We start from the raw sequence: 20147 nt of genomic DNA on the forward strand, positions 1-20147 counted from the left end.
TTAATGATACTTTTTGTCTCTAAATAAATGTATCGGTGAAAATCCTGTCTGTACCTTCTCAGAGTACGCTTTTAGCTTCTCAATCTCCAGCAAACAGCAATCCTGAAAAAGAACATGCAACCTTCAAAAGAATAATGTTCATGATGCTCAGTCCTTTATTTAGAGATATTTGAAAGATAAATGAGCAGCATTTAAATAGGAAACCACTTCAGAAGTCTGCTGACGTCTCTGAATAGACAGTACTTTATAGAGGAATATACTATATATAATACAAGTGAATAGTCCTTGACTTCAGTAACTTTCTAAAAAGTAAACTGTATTTGCCTGAACAATTTAATTTGATTTTAAAATGATTTCTTCCCATGTTGCATATATTAGATTGCATATGGGGGGAGGGGGGGGGCAGTGCCTTGAGTGCAGGACAAGGGGGATATTGAATCCTAGCCAAATTTCCTGAATAGGTGAAAAATCAGTATTCAAACACAACAATTTTTTTAATTTTTTTGTCTAGTGAAAAGTTTGCCCAGGATTGAATACTTCCAAAGTCACACATTTTAGCTCATTAGCAAAATAGTCAATTTAGGTGGGAATTCAATAATGCTGTGCACCTAGCTGGTCGTCTATAATAATGGGTCATCCTCCGGAACTATTCAATTGTTGCTACAATCAGATGCAGTCCCCAGAGGTGCGAAAAAACAATGTGTTTAAAGTCCGCAGCTTGGGCGCCCAAACCCAGTCTTTAAGATGTTCAGACAGCAACATAAGACGGGTTTAGCCGCATTAAATGCTAATGAGCAGCTGATAAGAGCAGAAATTGAATTGCTCATAGACGCCCATTACTATATACATCCAGCAGAGGGATGCCGCACAATTGAATTCCTCCCTATAAAGAACTGTCTTATTAGCAAACTGGGGGCAATTTCTGTACCATATGCAGGTTGATCAATGATTTTCCAGCACCTAATGGTCCAACCTTTGATAAAGCCGTTTTGAAATGGTGACATGCCTACTGCCCACACCAAAGTTATTGGACTGACCAGCCCCAGACGGCACCATTCTTAAATTGCCCACTGCTCTGGAACAGAATACTCCGCCACCCTCCCTGCTCCAGCTGCTCAAACTTTCCCCTCCATGGTGGACAAGATCTCTGCCAAAACCAGCCTGGATACTGAATACAAGAAGGTATATGGAAGCTTTGCACCAATTACATATGGTGGACGGTAACTAACCATTCCATTTTGCTTTGACTTGGCACTTGCTTACATAATCCTGGGGCATAATAGGAACAGACAGCCAAATTTGATACTAAAAAACATGTGAGGCATTGTTTTTAACAGTGTGCATATGTGATACTAAATGGTTTTATACTGGTCACAAAATTTATTTTTGTTAATTAAAATGTATTATTGTAAAATCAGTCCAATTGATTTTTAAAGAATTATACCAATTTCTATAGAGCACTGCTATTTCTCCTTTTTTGGGTGTCTGTTAGACTTAGAAGAGGTTGTGTAAGGGCTTAGAGAGGCAGCCGGAGGGCTTAGTGAGGCTGTTGGGGTAGTCGCATTACGGGAACTGAGCAGTGTTGCGAAGGCTGAGATGCGCTGTGGGTAGGGGACGAGCTGTGATGGCAGGGGGGAGTCGTGTTGCGGGGGACGTGCTGTGGGGGGCTGCTGTGATACCGATAATAATAATCCGGCAAATAAAGGATATCTGGCCCAGTGCTAAAACCTAGGGGTCCGGATTATTGGTGGACTGTACCACGAGGGGGCAAATATGGAGGGAAGTTAAAATGTACAGCTTATTATCTTGAAGTGGCTTTATTAGATAGCTTTAATACAATCCATAACCTACAGCTACAGTAACATTTGCTTCCTTGTATAATAGAACTTACCAATCATTGATGAGACTGTGTAGGTTAATTTAATGAATGGAGATATTGGATTTAAACTGCCGTAAGAATGCATGAGGAGGATCTGGCATTTTAGTATCACCCCTCGGAGGGTGACACCCAGGTTTGGTACACACCCCATGCACTCCCCCTTAACAGCATTGTGGGCCCTAGGCAAAGCAATGCACCGGGGCCCCTATTTAAGTAAAAAAAAAAAACATAACTTCCTGTGGTGTCTCTCCACCGGCTATCAGCCATCCAGCAATTAGCAGCTTACAGCCAGTAACTGTTTGGCTGCAGGCCGGTAGAGAATGTGTCCCAGCAGCTCTGATTTTGTGTAATTCATAATTAAAGCATCTGGAGAGCAATCTCTACTAGCCTCACAATAAAGTACATAGGCACCAGCAAACCCCCGCTCAAAGGGCCCCTAGAATTGTGGGGCCCTAGGGCAGCTGGCCAAGTAAACCCATGTGCTAAGATGGCCCTGCTTTGTGGTGCCTCTGGTCACAGTGAGTGGCATTACTATGGGGCCGACAAAGCTCTGCTACACCAATGTCTATTTATCAGGTGTATATATTATATTTATACATAATGGCCCATATTCTGGTTCACTTGCAAAGGCAAATTCCTTCGCAAATGGACAAAACCACGTGCACTGCAGGGGGGCAGATGTAACATGTGCAGAGAGATTTAGATTTGGGTGGGTTATTTTGTTTCCGTGCAGGGAAAATACTGGCTGTTTTATTTTGACACTGCAATATAGATCTCACTTTGAAGTAAAAGCCCACCCAAATCTAACTCTCTCCGCACATGTTACATCTGCCCCAGCTGCAGTGCACATGGTTTTGTCCATTTGAGAAGGAATTTGCTAATATATATTGGCCAGAATAAGGGCCAATATATATTTTATATATAAGAGGGATAGAGAGATATTCCTAAAGACAGTGGTGTTTTAGTATTAAGCAATAGGGGACTTTCCCAAGCCATTCTCTGGTGTATTGTGGGTTAACCTCTGGAGGTTTGGGTGGAGACACTGCCAACAGAAGGAGAACGATGACTCTCAGCAGAGAAAAATCAGAAGATCCTTCCAGGTGAGCCAGGGTTACATTTAGTTGAATGTGGAGAAAAAGGTTTAGGGCCAGATGTATCAAGCTTCAAAAAGTGATAAAGTGGAGAGTGATAAGCAACCAGCTAATCAGCCCCTAACTTCCATTTTACAAACCCAGCCTGCAACAATACAGTTAGGAGATGATTGGCTGGTTGCTTATCACGTTTTGAAGCTTGATACATCTGGGAAACACACATGATAATAATAAGTATATAACACACCTTTTCCTTGCGTAACTCGGCTATTACTGATGAACGTCTTTTCCTCAGCTTCTCCAGTTCAGCATTTGCATTGTCCAGATGTGTAAGTATTTCTACCTGTAGAGTATGGAATGGAGGATAAGAAATAGCCTTTTGGATAACTGCTGTGTCACTGATTAGAAACACACAGATGATACATATATGGGAACCATTAGTGTAATCCATCCAAGGGAGTACGGTATTCTGCGTGAAATATAATAACGGATCCTGCACTTTCCAACATTGCCCAAGCCACGACCTCAAACAGCAGTGCTCCTCGCAGTGATTTGGCTGGTCTGAGTATGGGACACAGGCTGATTCAGCATGAGAATATGCAGCGGACTGCAAGGAGAAAGCCGCTGCCCAGACATAGAATTCTTTATTTAGTGACCCATGCTGAATTAACCCCATGATTAACAAATGTAATGATTTACTTTTTGTTTCCATTTTGGTCTTTGTTTATTTCTGAATAACGGGTTTCTGCACATAAGATCCTGTACTTGCCATGCATGCTAACGGTAAAGGTCCATGCACACTGGGCGATTTTGCCCAGCGTGTATGGACAATGATGGTGGAGAAAATTGCTGACCTGAAAATTGCTCAGTGCATACACACTGAGTGATTTTTGCCTGTCCAAGTGATTTTCCTGGGGGTGGATGACTTTTCATAGCAGGACGCTATGGAAAGCCGCGTACCCCGTTCCTCATCTGCTGATAACACCAGCAGATGAGTGGAGGCCGCTGGCAAAGATGCGGAAGCCCGCATCAGAGCTCACCGGTCATCGTTGGCCTGTACACACTGGACGGCTTTTGAGCTGAAAGCAACTTGAACGACAAAACTGAGCTGCTTTCAGCTCAAAATCGCCCAGTGTGTATGGGCTTTTAGGCTTAAAACAAAATTAATATCAGCCATCATCTCCAACTGGGCTCCTCAGTCTTTAAATTGTTACATCGATAAAAGAAGCGACACATGTTGCATGAGGGGGGGCGACACATCTGTACTGTATAGATGCCCCTATCCATATCACCTTGGACCTCTATGTGCCACTTGCATTGGATTTAGTTGATGCCTATAACTTACCTGGTGCATCATATTTATGACTTTTTAAAAATAAAATGCCTCGATGACACCAAAAATACCATCAAACAGCAACCACACCCCTTGAGTGGTATGCAGAGGCGTAACTATAGCACTGCAGCCCCCGCGGACTATGAATTGGGCGCCCCCCGCCGTTAATGGGGGGCGCCCCCCGCCGCACCCCCCGCCCACAGCCTTACCTGTCTTGCTGGTCCCATCCCGGCTCCCTTGCTGGCTTCATACTTCTGCTAGTGAGACGGACCACCAATAAAATGTCCGCCCCATATAGCAGACAGTTCTCTGAAACTGTCTGCTGTATGGGGGCGAACATTTTCCGCGGTGAGGGGGCAGTTGGGAGATCCCTTGTCACTCTCCTGCTCTGATCAGCAGAGCAGCTGTGAATAGACACTGCACCAGAGGCAGAACTACTATCGGGGCAGCAGGTACATTGCTCTGGGTCCCCTGAGGACTCACTGCTGCCACCCAGTGGTGTCAAGAGGGGGAGGGAACTTTTTTTACCTGGGCCTGGGTCTGCTGGAGGGTCCCGGGTCCCCACTCCCCCCTCCCCCATTGCAGGGAGCCAGACAGTGGGGAGAGAAATTACAGGCTGCTGCCACAGCACAGCCTCTCTCCCCAGCTCAGCACACGCTGCTCAGTGCCATGTGCTGAGCTGGGGAAAGAGACAACTGCAGCGCCAGCCTGTCCTCTCTCTCCCTCTCATTTTTTTTCACGGGGACGTGGCTACGCCCCCTCCTGGATGCCCTCCCCCCCCAGTGACCACAACCCCTCCGTTTTACCAGGGCCTGGCTGACCTGTCGGCACCCCTGCTGCCACCCACTGCTGTGTGCATATTGTGAACTTGGGTTGGAGTGAGAGCCCATATTATATTTTTGCACCTGGAAAAACCACTTACAAGTTCCACCACTGCACTGCGCGCATGTATCTCCCGGAGAGGATACTTTTACTGGTTTGTATTACAATATATACAGTATATACACATATGATTGTGTTAAATCAACTTAGTATACAATGTAGGTAGACTAATAGGGTGAGTAATCAAACCTTATAGCGTGGACAAGTGGAAGTTTTGTCCCTACCAGATACTGGTATCATTTTTTTTAAATGTACAAGCTAAATGATAGCTTGAATCGGTACTTCTTTACTTTCACGGCGCCACTAGATAGGACAGATATGACAGATGGGTCAGATGGGATACTAGATAGGATACGATTTGTATGCGATTTGACATAAGATATCGCATAAGATATAGGATAAGATTTACTATCCATTTCATTACCCCACTATCCACTAGGGCGTGGAGTTGATTTTATATAGCGTGGCGAGCGCAGCGAGCCACCGAGCCCGAAGCGTGGCGAGCGCAGCGAGCCCCGCGAGGGGACACGGAATGTATTTTATGGAATTGCATGCAAATGGCATGCGATATTGGGGACTTGCTTTCAAACAACATCCGTGTCCCCTCGCGGGGCTCGCTGCGCTCGCCACGCTTCGGGCTCGGTGGCTCGCTGCGCTCGCCACGCTATATAAAATCAACTCCACGCCCTAGTGGATAGTGGGGTAATGAAATGGATAGTAAATCTTATCCTATATCTTATGCGATATCTTATGTCAAATCGCATACAAATCGTATCCTATCTAGTATCCTATCTGTCCTATCCTATATCTTATGCGATATCTTATGTCAAATCGCATACAAATCGTATCCTATCTAGTATCCTATCTTTCCTATCTAGAGTGGCGCCGTGAAAGTAAAGAAGTACCCTTGAATCTAATTGGCTGCTATACCTCCCCTTGCCCTCTGTGGTATGTTTGATGCATTTCCCCCAAAATCCTCTATGGGCCCGATTTACACCTGCTCTCACGGCCACGAATGTGCACGCTGGGCGATTATCAATACACTGTGCATGCGTATGGTTTGCAGTACGCATGTGCGAGGCCGTGCTGCGAAGAAATCCGGCTACTTTTTCTATTCGCACTCCATTCGCAAGTTGATTGACAGGAAATAGGCATCTTGGGTGGAAACTTGGCATTTAATGGGAGTGCTAAGAGAAACCCAGGCGTGCCTAGAAAAACACTGGGAGTGTCTGGGAAAATGCTGGGGGTGCCTAAGCGTTTAAGGGTAAGGTGTGTGACGTCAGTTTTGGTCCGGATATGCCTTTATCCATCGCAGCCTCAGCGTAAGGGGGGTATTCAATGGTAGTCGTGCTCCCGCAGCCATCTCCCGACGGGGGAGATGGCTGCGGGGCCCTCTTCAATGCTGTCTTCCCCGATGAAGCTGTCGAGCTCGTTCTGCCGAGAAAAGCCGGAAATAGGCGAGCTCCCGGCCGGAGCTCATCTATTTCCGCCCTCAGCTCGCAGCCACGCCCCTTTCTCGCCGCTCGGCGGCCGGGACATTGAATCCTGACCGCCGAGCTCAAGTCGAGCAAAGCGAGAATGGGACAGGGGCACGGCTGTCGAGCAAATAATAACTTACTTGGCTCAATCCTGATTTGTCACTTGAAGCAAAAAAGCATCTGAGACAGCGAAAACTTTCTAATTACTACCAAAACTTTCTGGAGAACTTTGTAAATCCTGGATTTATTTTGTTCTGTGTATTCTATTTACTGTGGATTTAGTCACACGCATGAGGTCTATCAATAGTTGGCAAAATGTTTCTTTTTATCGTGTTACTTGAAGTACCTTTCTCAAAGGAAAATATTGTCTAGATCAGGGGAAAGAATCTCACAAAGATATAACAAATTGGTTTCTCCTGTATTTCTTTTGAACAAAATGGAAAGATAATACCGGGACTTTTAGTTTACTGAAGTATATGCGACCTTGACACCAAAATGGAAGGTCATCTCCTTAATCCCAGCCTCGATCTACATAGCGAGTACGGAGAGGCAATTGCACTTTCTTGTTGTTGATAAAACATCTCTCAAATCAGATCAGAATGAACAGAATTAGCAATGGGATGAGATAATAGATTGCCTCTGTATATAAGGTCTCCTGCCTGTATATAAGGTAGACACTCTCAGGTGATATTTGGTTACGATGAGCAGTTAGGCGTACCTTTGAAATGATGTTTCATGTCCACATTACCTTCTCTCTCTCCAGGCAGGAAACTTTCAGCATTTCCTGCTCTTTTTCCTTCTCATACTGGGACTTTAGGTCTTCCATATCAGAGACGAGTTTACTTTTCTTACTGTTGAACAGTTGTTCCTGGTTCCGTTCAGCTTGCAGTCTTGTACTGAGGTTTGCAGTAAGCTTCTCAATTTCTATCAGCAGACAATCCTACCACAGGGAATCAGAACAAGGCTAATATGAGAAACACATGTATAATAATGAACAGATACTAGCAAATATGGGTAAGAGTGATTTGTGTGTTGGCTTATGTTATATGCACTATTGCAAACTAAGCTACTTACTGTTATTTGCAATGTCGGTACTACCTCATCTTTTGCGGCCACCGCTTATGCTAGTAACTAGGGATGCCAATCCTGGGGCATTTTTTCAATCCCGGGATTAAAAAATGCTCAATCCCGGGATTCCCGGGATCCCGAGATTGGCATCCCTAGTTCACAGGCGTGTAATCCATACCCACCCCCACACCGGGCGACCCGCACATTTTTTTTTTTTTAATTTCCATATGTTTTTATTTCCATTTTTTCTAAAATATATACACAATTCATACATTCCCGCATTTCCCCACATTTAGATTACTTGGATCTTCTGGATTCACATAATTTTACTTCCAAAGTTTTAGGAGTTTGGCGCCTCAGCATGGGATTGGGCTAATGTTACCGGTTTTCCGTGCTCCCCCTGTGTTTCGTGTGCTTTAATTCTAACTTTATTCCCCCCCTATCCCCCCCTCTACCCCCGTGGTAATTCCTATGTGTATCCTTATTCAGAGGGGTTTCCCCCATTATTCCCCATATTCCCTTCCCTCCCGCCTATTATGTGATTATTGTTTACTTGTGACCGTGTTACTCCCCTACATTCGTCTCTGTGCTTTGGTCCCTCCTCCATATTGTGACACCAAACTCTACATAAGATTCCACATATCCTACAATGCAAATCACGCATTGAGGTGCACACTGTATATTGCCACAAAAACCTACAAACAACAATGTGACTGTACCTATTATAATTACGTGCAATGTATTAAGCCGGTAACTTATGACCACCATGCTCCGCCCTTCCTACCTCCTATCACTACTCCTCACTTCCCCCCAACAGATCCGTTCTCTAACCAACATCCATCTAAAACCCAGCAAGTTTACTCTTCCCTCCCATGTCTAGGTTCCCTTCCGCAGGATCCTCCAGCCTTTTCAATTTCATCCATCCAATTGCTTCCTCCTTGCGATTTGTTATTTAACCTAAGTTAATCCATCTCTCCCATATTTCCAAGAACTTCCCTTCTGTCCCCCCCACCATATACCTATATTTTTCATGTTCCATTGTGCTATCTACAAGGGGTACCCATTCTGCAAGCATCGGTCCACTTTCTGCCATCCATTTCCTGGCTATACAGATTTTTGCTAATGTACACAGATTTATCACCAAGAGCCAGAGGTTTCTTTGTAAGACAAGTTCTCCCTTTATCGCCAATAAGCATAATTTGGGGGTACATTTACCCTGTGGGACTCCCAACCGCTCAAGGGTCCGAATTACCTGGGCCCAAAAGTTCTCCACCATAGGGCATTCCCAGAGTAGATGGTAAAAGGATCCTTCCCCCCTCTTACACTTAGGGCATATTTTGTCACCCCTTCCCCCAAACTTATACAGGCGCTCAGGGGTTATATATGCTCTATGAGCTATATACAATTGGACCTGCTGAAATTTGGCCTGCCCTGTTGCTCTCTGTACATTGGATAACGCCTCCCTCCATTCGTCCTCATTTATCTCCCCCAGGTCCTCCTCCCATCTAATACGTAGTGCCCCCAAATTGTCCTTCTTTGATTCTTGTATAAGATATTTATAACATTGGGCAATCATATGACGGGGCTGGATTCTTTTAAGAAATTTTTTAGTCAACGATTCTTCCATTATAGGATTCCCCGTTCTAAATTGCATACCCAAAGCATGCCTCAACTGGAAATAGCGATATTGGAAGCTGTTCGACAAGTTAAACTCATTTTTTAAAGACAAAAAAGTACGAATTCCTGCCCCATCATATAGCTGCCCCAGTTCCACAAGGCCCCTTTCCCCCCAAACCTTATCCATCTGTAGGGCCCCCAACTCGCCTAGGTGTCACGCATTGTGGAGGGGTGTCTCGGGGTCCAACCCGCTGCTACCCATAATTCTCTCGACCTGTTTCCATACCTCTATCGCTTGCTTGATTATAGGTGGCCAATTACGATGTCTGTTTCTGGATAGTAACAAGTGCAATGGAGAGTGGCCCGGGGAGACTGTCCCCACCAAGGCACTGACTATTTCCGTATCCTGCCCCTTTTTTATCCATGAGCTAAGAAAAACCATCTGGGTTGCGAGATAGTACAACCAGAAATCTGGCAACGCTAACCCCCCTTCTGCCTTGGGCCTAGTCATATTACTCTGCCTAATTCGAACCCTTTTTTTATTCCATATCAGGGATGAGATAAGCCCTTCCAATATTCGGAATATTTTCCGGGGGAGGTAAACCGGAGAATGTTGTATGGCGTAAAGCACTTTTGGCTGTACCACCATTTTTACGAGGTTAACCCTCCCAGTGACAGTCAGTGGTAGCCTCTCCCATGTTGCAATTTTAGATTTTATATAGTTTACCAGCGGAGTAATATTCAGAGCCTCATACTCCTCTGCTCTATTGGAGATCACAATTCCCAAGTATTGGAATTTCTCCACGATTTTTAATGGGCAATTTGCTTCCCCATCTGTCACTGCCAGGACCCTCAGGGGCATTATACAGGATTTACTCCAGTTTATCCTCAATCCGGAAAAATTCCCAAACTGATTTACTATCTCCAATAACCCTGGCATGGCTGACTTATAGTCGTTGAGAAAGAGTAAAACATCATCCGCATATAGCGCTATCCGATCTTCCTTCCCTCCCACCCGAAGACCTTTCAGCTTGTCACTCGCTCTGATTAAGCATGCCAGCAGCTCCATTGCTATCGCAAAAAGTGCTGGCGACAGCGGGCAGCCCTGGCGGGTGCCTCTTTTAATGGGAAATCTAGGGGAGATATAATTGTTTACCATTACTCGTGCCATGGGACTCGAATAGAGCAATTTGACCCAATTTATAAATACTGACCCGACTCCTATCCACTCCAATGCCCTCCATAAGTACTCCCACTCCACAGTATCGAACGCTTTAGCGGCGTCTAATGAGACCACCGCAGGCGCCTCTTTCTCACCCTGTTTCCCTTGTATATGACAAAACAGTCTTCTTAAATTTGTAGCAGAGGACCTACCGGGTATAAACCCGGTCTGGTCTATATGTATAATTTCCCCCAGGGCAGTATTTAAACGGGTAGATAGGAGTTTGGCCAGTATTTTTACGTCGTTTGTCAGCAAGGATATAGGCCTATATGATTCTCTCTCCCTTGGATCTTTGTCTTTCTTTAACAGAATTATTATCAATGCTTCGGACATTGAGGGAGGCAGTGTCCCGTCCTCGCATATTTTATTAAAAAGGTCTAACAGCTTTGGGGAGAAAAACTGGCAGTGGCGCTTATATAGTTCTTGGGGGATACCGTCTGTCCCCGGGGCTTTACCGCTAGGAATTGTTCGTATTGCATTGATAATCTCCTGTAGAGTGAATGGGGCATCTAGACTGTTTTTTATCCTTTCCGAAAGTTTGGGGGGGGTTATTTGTGCTAAATATTTTTGTATCTCCTCTGGTGAATTCTCTGACTTTGCTTCATACAGACTCTGATAATACTGAGCAAAGCTCTGTACTATGTTAGGGGTTGTGTTCACTAACCTTCCCCCATCCTCCTGAATTTCCAGGACTATATTAGGTGATTGATCTGTTTTTACGATATTAGCTAGAAAGCTTCCCGGTCTATCCCCTACTGTATAATTATGATGTTGTTTGAACACTTCCCCCAACTTCGTTTTATCCACTAACATCTTATTCCAGGCTGCCTGGGCCTCTCTCCATTCCTCCTTGCTACAGAGGGTTTTCTCCTTTAAATATTTCTGCTCTAGTTTTTTACATTTATTCTCTAACCTCAGCTCTTCTTGCCGGTAGGAGGCTTTTAAACAGGCTATCTTTTTTATTAGTGACCCCCGAATACTAGCTTTAAAAGCATCCCATATTAGGTCTACTGATGCGGACCCCTCGTTAAGGTTCAAGAATTCTTCCCACTGTTCCTCCAATCCTACCCCCGGGGCTAGTTTGGATAGCCAATGTGTATTTAACTTCCAATACACGAACCCCCTCTGCCCCCCAGGAACCATAGTAATCTCGAGAGGGGAGTGATCAGATATGCCCCTGGCTCTGTAGACCGCCCCGCTCAGCTTCAGCAGACAGTCCTCAGTAGCCAGGGCCATATCCAATCTGGAAAACGTCTCATGTGTCCCTGAAAAACAAGAGTACTCATGAGCATCTGGGTGGTCCCGTCTCCATACATCCCTCAACCCCATCTCTTCTATCATTAAGGAGAAACCAGTCTTTTGACCTGTATTCTCCTGACACTTGGATCCCCATCTATCCATCTGTGGGTCGAGCACGTTATTGAAGTCCCCCACTACCAACGCTGGTGTCCCCGGGGATAGGGCCATAAATTCTGCTACTTTCTTAAGCACCACATAATTAAATGGTGGGGGAATATAGACAGTCATCAACAAAAACACAAATGAATCCAACCTGCATTTCAAGAACACATATTTCCCATTAGGGTCCACTGAGGATGATTCCACTGAAAAGGGTATACCCTTTCTTACTAATACAGAGACCCCCCTGGAGGCAGAAGTAAACGTAGAGTGGAATGTCCACCCGATCCAGGCCTTTTTTAAGGATAAGACTCTGCCCCCCTCCAGGTGGGTCTCCTGAAGACATATAATATCCACAGCATATTTACGCAATTCCCGTAGAAGCCCTTTTAATCCTATTGTTTAGTCCCCTCACATTCCACGTGAGGATGCTATACTTCATCAACCCCATTCCATTTCTTTTAACAGGTTGGCTTTAGACAAGGGGAAGCATCCCTCTAATTGGTCCTGCTCTGTACCCAGACCCCGAATTGTAAACTTGCTGCCGTCCCTCCCCCCCTCCCCCCTCTCCCCCCCCTCCCCCCTCCCTGCATGCCTCCCCTTCCTCCTGACATGCCTCTCGCCCCCGCCCCTCTCCCTCTCCCCCCTCCAGGTGTACCCACGGTGGGCTAACCTTGGGGCATCAAATTTCATGACCACCCAGTAAGGGCTCTCTCCCGCCCCTTAAACATCGCTCACAAATTTTCCCTCTCACCCCTTTTTCCATAAATGAAACTAGTATCTCTTTTCGTGCAGGCCCTAAGTGGTTACATACACCCTGTTTAAATGTCAGTCGTATACTCCAGTCTCCAATAATTCACACACAAAAAAAATGAAGAACCCCCCTATGGAGAAAGCATGATTCAAAGTAAGACATTTATGGTACACAAAATTGTCTCAGACATTGCCTATTGACCGGCTTGCCGGAAAGTTTCTATCCAGCCAGTCTGAGGCATCATTAGGGCTCAGGAATACTTGGGATTTCCCCTCGGAGACCACCCGTAACTTAGCCGGGAAAAGCATCACATAATCAAGGTGCAGCTCTCTTAATCTTCTCTTCACAGCCACGAATTGGGCCCTGTCCCTTTGGACCCCTTGGGCATAATCAGGAAACACGGAGATTTTTTTATTGTCCCACATTAGAGGTCCCTTTTCGCGACACAGGCGTAAGATTAGGTCTCTGTCGGGGTAGTACAACATTTTAGCAATAAGGGTTCGATCTGGCGCCCCTGGGGGCAGTGGCCTCATTGGAACCCTATGGGCCCTTTCTATTGTAAAGAATTTAGAAAAGGTGTCCTTCCCGAACGCCTCTATCAACCAGTTCTGGAGAAACTGCTCAGGATTAGGCCCTTCCGCATGCTCTGGGAATCCCAGGAATCTAAGGTTATTCCGCCTTAAGCGCCCCTCGATATCCGTTAATTTACTGTCCATGCTCCTCACTTGCACTTTCATAGTCTCCATATTTTTGACCATCGGAGTTACTAGGTCTTCTAATGCTGAGGTCCTTTTTTCTACCTCAGTGGTCCTCTCTTTTACTTTTTGGACTGATATACGTATGACATCGAGATCCTCCTGAATTTTCCCGATCTTGATTGCTAGGCGACCCTCACTTGCTGCTACCGCATCCAGTACTTTCTGTATGGATGCTGGCTCCAGTGTTTTGTCTGCATTTTCTGGGGGGGTAGAGGGGGGGGTTCCATCACCTTTGGCCGCTAATGTTGGGGTGGCTGGGGTTCTGGCAAATTTAGCCAGTTTATTTGCTGCAGTGGTGTCTTTAGATTTCCCCATTGTGCTGAGTATTGTTTTAACCTGGTAATACTTAGGGTGTGACCTGTATTCTCGAATCAATCGTCTCACGCACCCTTTTCAGAACCCCCAGTCCATGCTCCCCAGCTTCGTTCCTTGCACCCCACAACCCCAACGCCTCCCAGACAGATCGCCAACCAGCAGTCTAAGGCTAATTTCCCCTGAGTCTCTGGGGGCCACACAACACAACCTTAGCAATTTTTTAAATAGCCTCTCTTCTTTTTTTTTTTTTTTTTTTAAAAAAAAAAAGGTACCTTCGTGCACGGGCTCACCACCTCGCCTTCCTTCCCTGCCCGGCACTTAAACACGGTCACTGAGTCCTCTCACGACCCCCGTGGCTCTCCTCTCCACGTTACTGTGGCTTCCTGCCCGTCTCTTCTCCCCGGTTCAGGTGTCTGGTCTCTGGGCCGGGAGCTCCGGTCTGCCACCCCGTGGTCTCCAATCAGCTCAGATGTAGTCCATCTATTTTCTGTGGACTATGTCGTGCTGCCGCCACCCCACTCCGAAGTGCACTCACTGCTGGCTACGATCACTTGCACAGCGCGTCCTCCTGTCTCATGCGCTCCCGCGTCACCAGGCTTCGCCGGGCGCTGTGGTCACGCTAGCCTCTGCTGCGGTCTGCCTGTCTCGTCCACACACACGTCACCAGGATTCGCCAGACGCTGTATTACCGCTGGGCTCAGCTGCGGTCTGCCCGCCTCGTCTGCTCACGCGTCACCAGGTTTCTCTGGACGCTGCAATCACGCTGGTCTTATCTGCCGTCTCCGAGCGTCCTCACTGTAGACCCGCTCTGACTTCCAGGGTATCGCCGCCTTTCACCTTCTCCTTTCAGGCATGGACGCGTCGTTCGCAGGGGTGGTAGGGGAAAACGCAGGATACCTGCTTCACATCACAAGGCGGGAGAGAGCAACGTACACGTCCTACTCCCTACGTTCCGTGGTCACGCCCCCCTGCCGGGCGACCCGCACATTTACTTACATTGGCAGGCAGGCGGCCGGGAGAGGAGTGGGTTCGGAGGTGCACGGTGCCTCCGGGCGTGTGCACCTCCTCATCAGCAGCCGGAGAAGAAGCAGACAGGCTGCAGGTGAAGGTGTGGGTGGGCGCAAGTGAAGGTGCGGGCGGGTAGGCGCAGGAGAAGAGGGGGGGGGACGGAAAGGAGAAGGGGCATGCGGGTGGGCAGGAGAAGGGACGGGCAGGAGAAGAGGTGACAGCAGAGTGGGCGGCGTGGCCACATGCTGGGGTCAGGAACAGCCGGGCAGCGTCTGAGTGAGTGCTCAGACGCTACCCGGCATTACACTGTGCATGCGCAGTCTAATCCCGACATCCCGGGATTGTTGAAATCCCGGACGTTTTAGGGCCAAATCCCGGGATCCTCCCGATCCTGGGATTGGCCACCCTACTAGTAACATTAGCTATTTTCAGAATAGCATCATTGTCTGCTCGCCACAACTTTACTAAAGGTAATAGATGGTGGCGTGGACACAGGTGGGTGGCATGGACCCAGGGTGGTGCGCCGTACGCTACATCTGTGTCTTGCTAATCGGGACACTTGCCCATGCCGGAAAAAAAGGATTCAGCAGCGTGTGGAGGGGCGGGTATTCGGCAGGGCAGCGTCTCGGGTGCTTGGTAAGCTACTGAGCAAATTGAATCAGGACCATTTCCTCCTGAGTGAGAACTGGAACCTGCTCATTTCGACCTTCCACCTCATCCTCCCATTCTTGTTACAATCCAGTCTGAATACTACATTGGGACTGGTCTTCCTCTCTCTCGGCACTATGGCCCTTATTCTGATTGAGTCGGATGGCTCCGAGTGCGGACGGGCGGCCGATGGTTGGTGTTTGCGCATGTGCAGAGGCGTATCTGCGTATGTGCGAACGCCTCACACGTACGAACACAGCGTGAGGTCCGTGCAGAAAATGATTGTACGGAACCATCCGAGCAGGGGGTGGAGAAGGGCGTGAAGGGCTGTTTGGGCTCATTACCATATGCGTACGCCCCGCGTTTCATGGGCGTTCCCATGAAAACTCTTGGCGTACGTATGGTAATGCAGCCGTGACGCACATGTGGGGGGCGGACAGCTGACATAGCCGGGGTGGTTGGGGAGTTAGGAGCACATCACACCTAGCAACACCACTGGTGAATGCGAGTATACACTGAGCAGCCAGCTTGATGTTGGTTCAAGACAGCTGGAAGTTACCTATCGGCCCGATACCGCACCAGTTTGTACACAGTTTTAGTATCACATTGTCAATATGTTAATATTGCTTCGACTGGGCTGAGTAAGGATTGTCTGTCCTGCTGACTGTTACTGTAACGAAGATAACCAATCAGAAAACAATGAAGAAAATGTATTATTATTATTATTATTATTATTATTATTATTATTGGGAATTCTGCTGTAGAGAAGGACTTGGGGGTCAACATAGATGAAAAATTGGGTAATAGTGCACACTGCTCAAGTGCAGCAGCAAAAGCAAACCGGACACTGGCATGCATTAAAAGGGGAATGGATTTAAGGGATGCCAATGTGATAGTGCCTCTTAACAAGGCATTGATGAGACCACACTTGGAATACTGTGTTCAGTTCTGGGCATCGTACCTTAAAAGGGACATAAATGAATTGGAACAGGTACAGAGAAGGGCGACTAAGCTAGTAAAAGGTCTCAAATCACTAGACTACAAAGATAGGCTAACCAGGCTGGATATGTTTTCACTGGAGAAACGGAGGTTGAGAGGTGATATGATTAGTATGTTCAAATACAGGACTGGGAATCATATGGAACTGGGAGATGGTTTGTTCACTAACAGGCCTATACTTGATACCAGCAAGACAATACATAGCACATTCACTAACATTACTCACAATCTTCTCTTGTTTGTCTTTGTTACTCTTTTCCAGTCTTCTATAGTTCTCCCAATTAATTGCACACTTATTATTGGGATTATTTTCACAACCTTCCGTAAGGAGACAGTCTTCATTTGTCCGAGCCTACATAAAAAAACAAAATGATTAAACCATGTTATATAGAGTATACACAGAAGTAGTACCAATTGCTTCAACCATTTTCTTTGTATATACTTGGAAAAAAATGGAGAGATAAAGTACTGACCAATCAGCTACTAACTGAAATTTCACGGACTGTTAGTTATAAGTTGATTGGTTTGTACTTTGGGGGTAATTCAGACCAGATCACACGGCTGCGAATTCGCAGCCGTGTGATCAGGTGGTCTGAATTAAGCCCTTTGTCTCCACTTTATCTCTCTCTAACGTTTGATGCATCTCCCCCATAGACCAAAAAATTGACATGATGTGGAGCATTGGGAGATGTATTATATATTTAACCAAACCAATGAGGGTACATCAATCTTATTGGGGTGTATTCAATGCAGCTGTCAAGGGGGTTAAACAACGGGGATCGCAGAAAACAAGCGTTCCTTGCTGTTTAACCCTCGCGCACCAGCCGCTCACCCTATTCAACGCACCGGGGACATCCTTGCTGTCAGAGGATGCCGAGGTCAGAGGTGTTGGTCAGTGGTCGCCGAGGATTTCCCCAAACAGCATTTAGCCGCAAGCCTCGCTGTTTTAGCGGCCACATACGCCGTTTCCCCCTCGCTCCAAAAGTACTACATGGTTTTGCACAGTTGAGGGAGTGAACACTTCCTAATGGGACTTACTTGGGTGACTGGCAGGTCAATATCTCCTTGAAATTATGGGACAATAATGATTTTTTGGTTAGTCCCCTGCAGGATGATAAGTAGGCAGAAAATGCCAGATATCACGGGTCTTTGTCCCTGATACAAATCACAATCATTTAATTCCTGCCCCCCTCTTCCAGTACATGCGATTCATGGGATTTACTATCATGGGGTTGGGACCTTATTACGTGGATTCTCAGGCCCACCTCCCAAAGTTCCCAGCTGCTTCTCTTCTCCGAGTTTCTGCCTACAGAGTACTATTAAAATGTAGGGAAGTATGGATGAGTATAACTTGTATCTTAATAAACTCCACCCAAAATGAACATATTCCATAGCTTGCAGGAAAACATGGTTAATATAAATCCAACTCACCAGATTGACGGGGATGTCTTCGTGTTCTTCCTTTGCTGTCATAGTAACTTCTTCTCGTCTTCTCAACTCATCCTCTAACTCATTGACCTTCAGTTGCAAGGCCTCCTTTTCCATCTTTGTCTGTAAAAGGATCTTGTCATAATTATTTCTGACTCTCTTCTCGTTCCTGCACGACTGACAATCTGGGACCTTGACAATCTCAGGAGACAGTCGTTCTGAGGCTACCTTTTGAATTGGAACATCCAGCCAAGTTTGCTTTTCAAGTCTACAGTCTTTTTGTCCCTCATATGGAAATGTAGGAGTGCTTGCCAGATTGGTAATGTTGCATCCAAAATCCTTGGGATATTTAGATTTGTCAGGGAAGGACTTTGAAGATTTGGGGGGTTTCTCTGATGCTTTTTCCACCTGCGGCAAATTGATTTTTTCTCCCCACATTTGTCTGGAGAGATCTGAATTTGAGGCATGGTCCTTGGGTTTCTTATCCAGGGGTTTAGAGTTGGAGATAAGACTGAGGTGTATTGGTGGGAAAGACGTTTGCAACTGTAAGACAAAATAAAAAAAATTATATATATATATATATATATAACACAATAGTGGTTATGGCGCCTAATATGTAAACGTTAATGTCCAAATACCATAAGTGCAATCCAAATCCAAATGAAGTGAAAATGAGATTTCTTCCAACACTTGTTTATTTAGTCTTCACAGGATTATCGAGTAAAAACGGTAAGTAGAAATAACCCAATGCGTTTCGTCTCACAGAGACTTTATCAGGGGAATATGACAAGACAATCTTTCATTATCAATATGATGGTTTGTATGTCTATCTGGGGTATACCCAAAAACGATTGGAGCAATTTTTTAAATATATATGACGGTAACTTCCTTAATCCTATGTTCTTGATTATGCAGGAGTGTAATTAGTCTCCTCTAGGCCAGCTTGGTCGTATCACCTATATGTTAATTAAGTATGTGACCATCCAGCTATATGGTGTGCCCTCTATATGGTCTATAAATTACGTAGCTCGGGGGTACTTCAATTTGCCTCCCCTGGATTGATTTAACCCCTTCCCGACATTTGACGTATATATACGTCATGGCCGGGATGTACTTCCCGACACATGACGTATATATACGTCATGACTTTAAACTGTCCCCGCGATTATAGACGCGGTGACAGTTTAAACATGTCTGCTGTCCCTGACAGCAGACATGTCCCTGCATGCCCAGGGGGGGTGGCGATGCCTCCCCCCCGTCGGCGATCGCTGTGATTGGCTGTTCAATGTGAACAGCCAGTCGCAGCGTTTTCCTGTGTTACCGGCGAATCAGACGCTCGGTAACACAGGTGTCAATCACCGCCGGGTGTGAGGGGGCATGAGGGGGTCACCGGTGATGACCACACCTCACCCCACCTGCCCCCAAGGCTGTGATTGGTCCGTCGGACAGACGGACCAATCACAGCCAAGGCGCGTCATTTAAACTAACGGTGACTGCGCTGCAGACGCCATTCCGGTCTGGAATTGCGTGCAGAGCGGTCACCGGCCACTCTGTCGTGCTATACATACCTGAACCTTGCCTGATACTTACCTGATCACCGCTGATCACCGCTGGTAGCGTGCTGCCAGCAGCTGGATGCTTCCTGGATCTTGTGACTTCCTGTGTGCTGCTGCTGCAGTGTCATAGAGTCACAGATAGTGAGAGATAGTGACAGATAGTGACAGAGAGTGACAGAGAGTGATAGAGAGTGATAGAGAGTGCTATATTTTGTGTCTGCTGCACCCCTTTTGTGCTGATCAGTATATCTGTGCTGATCAGCAACTTTTTTTTTTTTTTTTTTTTTATATATATACCTGTCAGTTGCACCAAAGGTTGTGCTGCCTGTGCAACTGACTGCTGCCCCCCCTGCTGCCCCCCCCTTTGTGCTGATCAGTTTAAATTAATTAACTGATCAGCAACTTTTTGGGGGTCCAGGTTTTTTTTTTTATATATACCCTGTCACATTTGTGTGCCTGCTGCCCCTCACTGCTAATCAGTGTTGCATCACTGCATCACTGATCTGCAGTTTTTTTTTTTTTTGGAGAGTGCAGTGGGGTTTTGTTTTTACACCCATGTTGCTTTTGTGGGTGCTTTTGTGGGTGTCCTGTGGACGCTGATCAGTGACGTATATCACTGAACAGCATTTTTGGCACAGGGTTGATATAATTTTTTGGTACTTGTGAGTTATCCGGGCGTCCGATTTTTTGATTGTATGCCTTAAGTTAAGGCA

The 20147-nt window shown here is 46.2% G+C and overlaps 1 protein-coding gene across 1 annotated transcript; it reads right to left on the reverse strand.

Annotated features, from left to right (window-relative positions):
• On the reverse strand, window positions 1–18392 carry LOC146062866 (uncharacterized). The gene is made up of 5 exons (XM_083174875.1): window positions 17882–18392; window positions 16677–16802; window positions 7412–7603; window positions 3218–3313; window positions 1–102 (listed from the first exon to the last, which is right to left on the reverse strand). Exons 1-5 carry the CDS (start codon window positions 18314–18316, stop codon window positions 1–3), a joined length of 951 nt encoding a protein of 316 aa, XP_083031001.1. The 5' UTR covers window positions 18317–18392.
• Between the last annotated feature and the right edge of the window lie 1755 nt (window positions 18393–20147).

Source organism: Crinia signifera, chromosome 3 (assembly GCF_055691185.1).
Source record: "Crinia signifera chromosome 3, ASM5569118v1, whole genome shotgun sequence".
Taxonomy (NCBI): domain Eukaryota; kingdom Metazoa; phylum Chordata; class Amphibia; order Anura; family Myobatrachidae; genus Crinia; species Crinia signifera.

What these genes read in the sequence shown, in the direction of transcription:
- LOC146062866 (XM_083174875.1), bottom strand. Translation starts at nt 18,316, where the DNA reads ATGTGGGGAGAAAAAATCAATTTGCCGCAGGTGGAAAAAGCATCAGAG. An exon ending in AAGACAAACAAGAGAAGATT is followed by an intron (nt 7,604 to 16,676) that starts GTGAGTAATGTT and finishes TCCCTGTGGTAG; the next exon opens with GATTGTCTGCTGATAGAAAT. An exon ending in CCGAGTTACGCAAGGAAAAG is followed by an intron (nt 103 to 3,217) that starts GTGTGTTATATA and finishes GTTCTTTTTCAG; the next exon opens with GATTGCTGTTTGCTGGAGAT.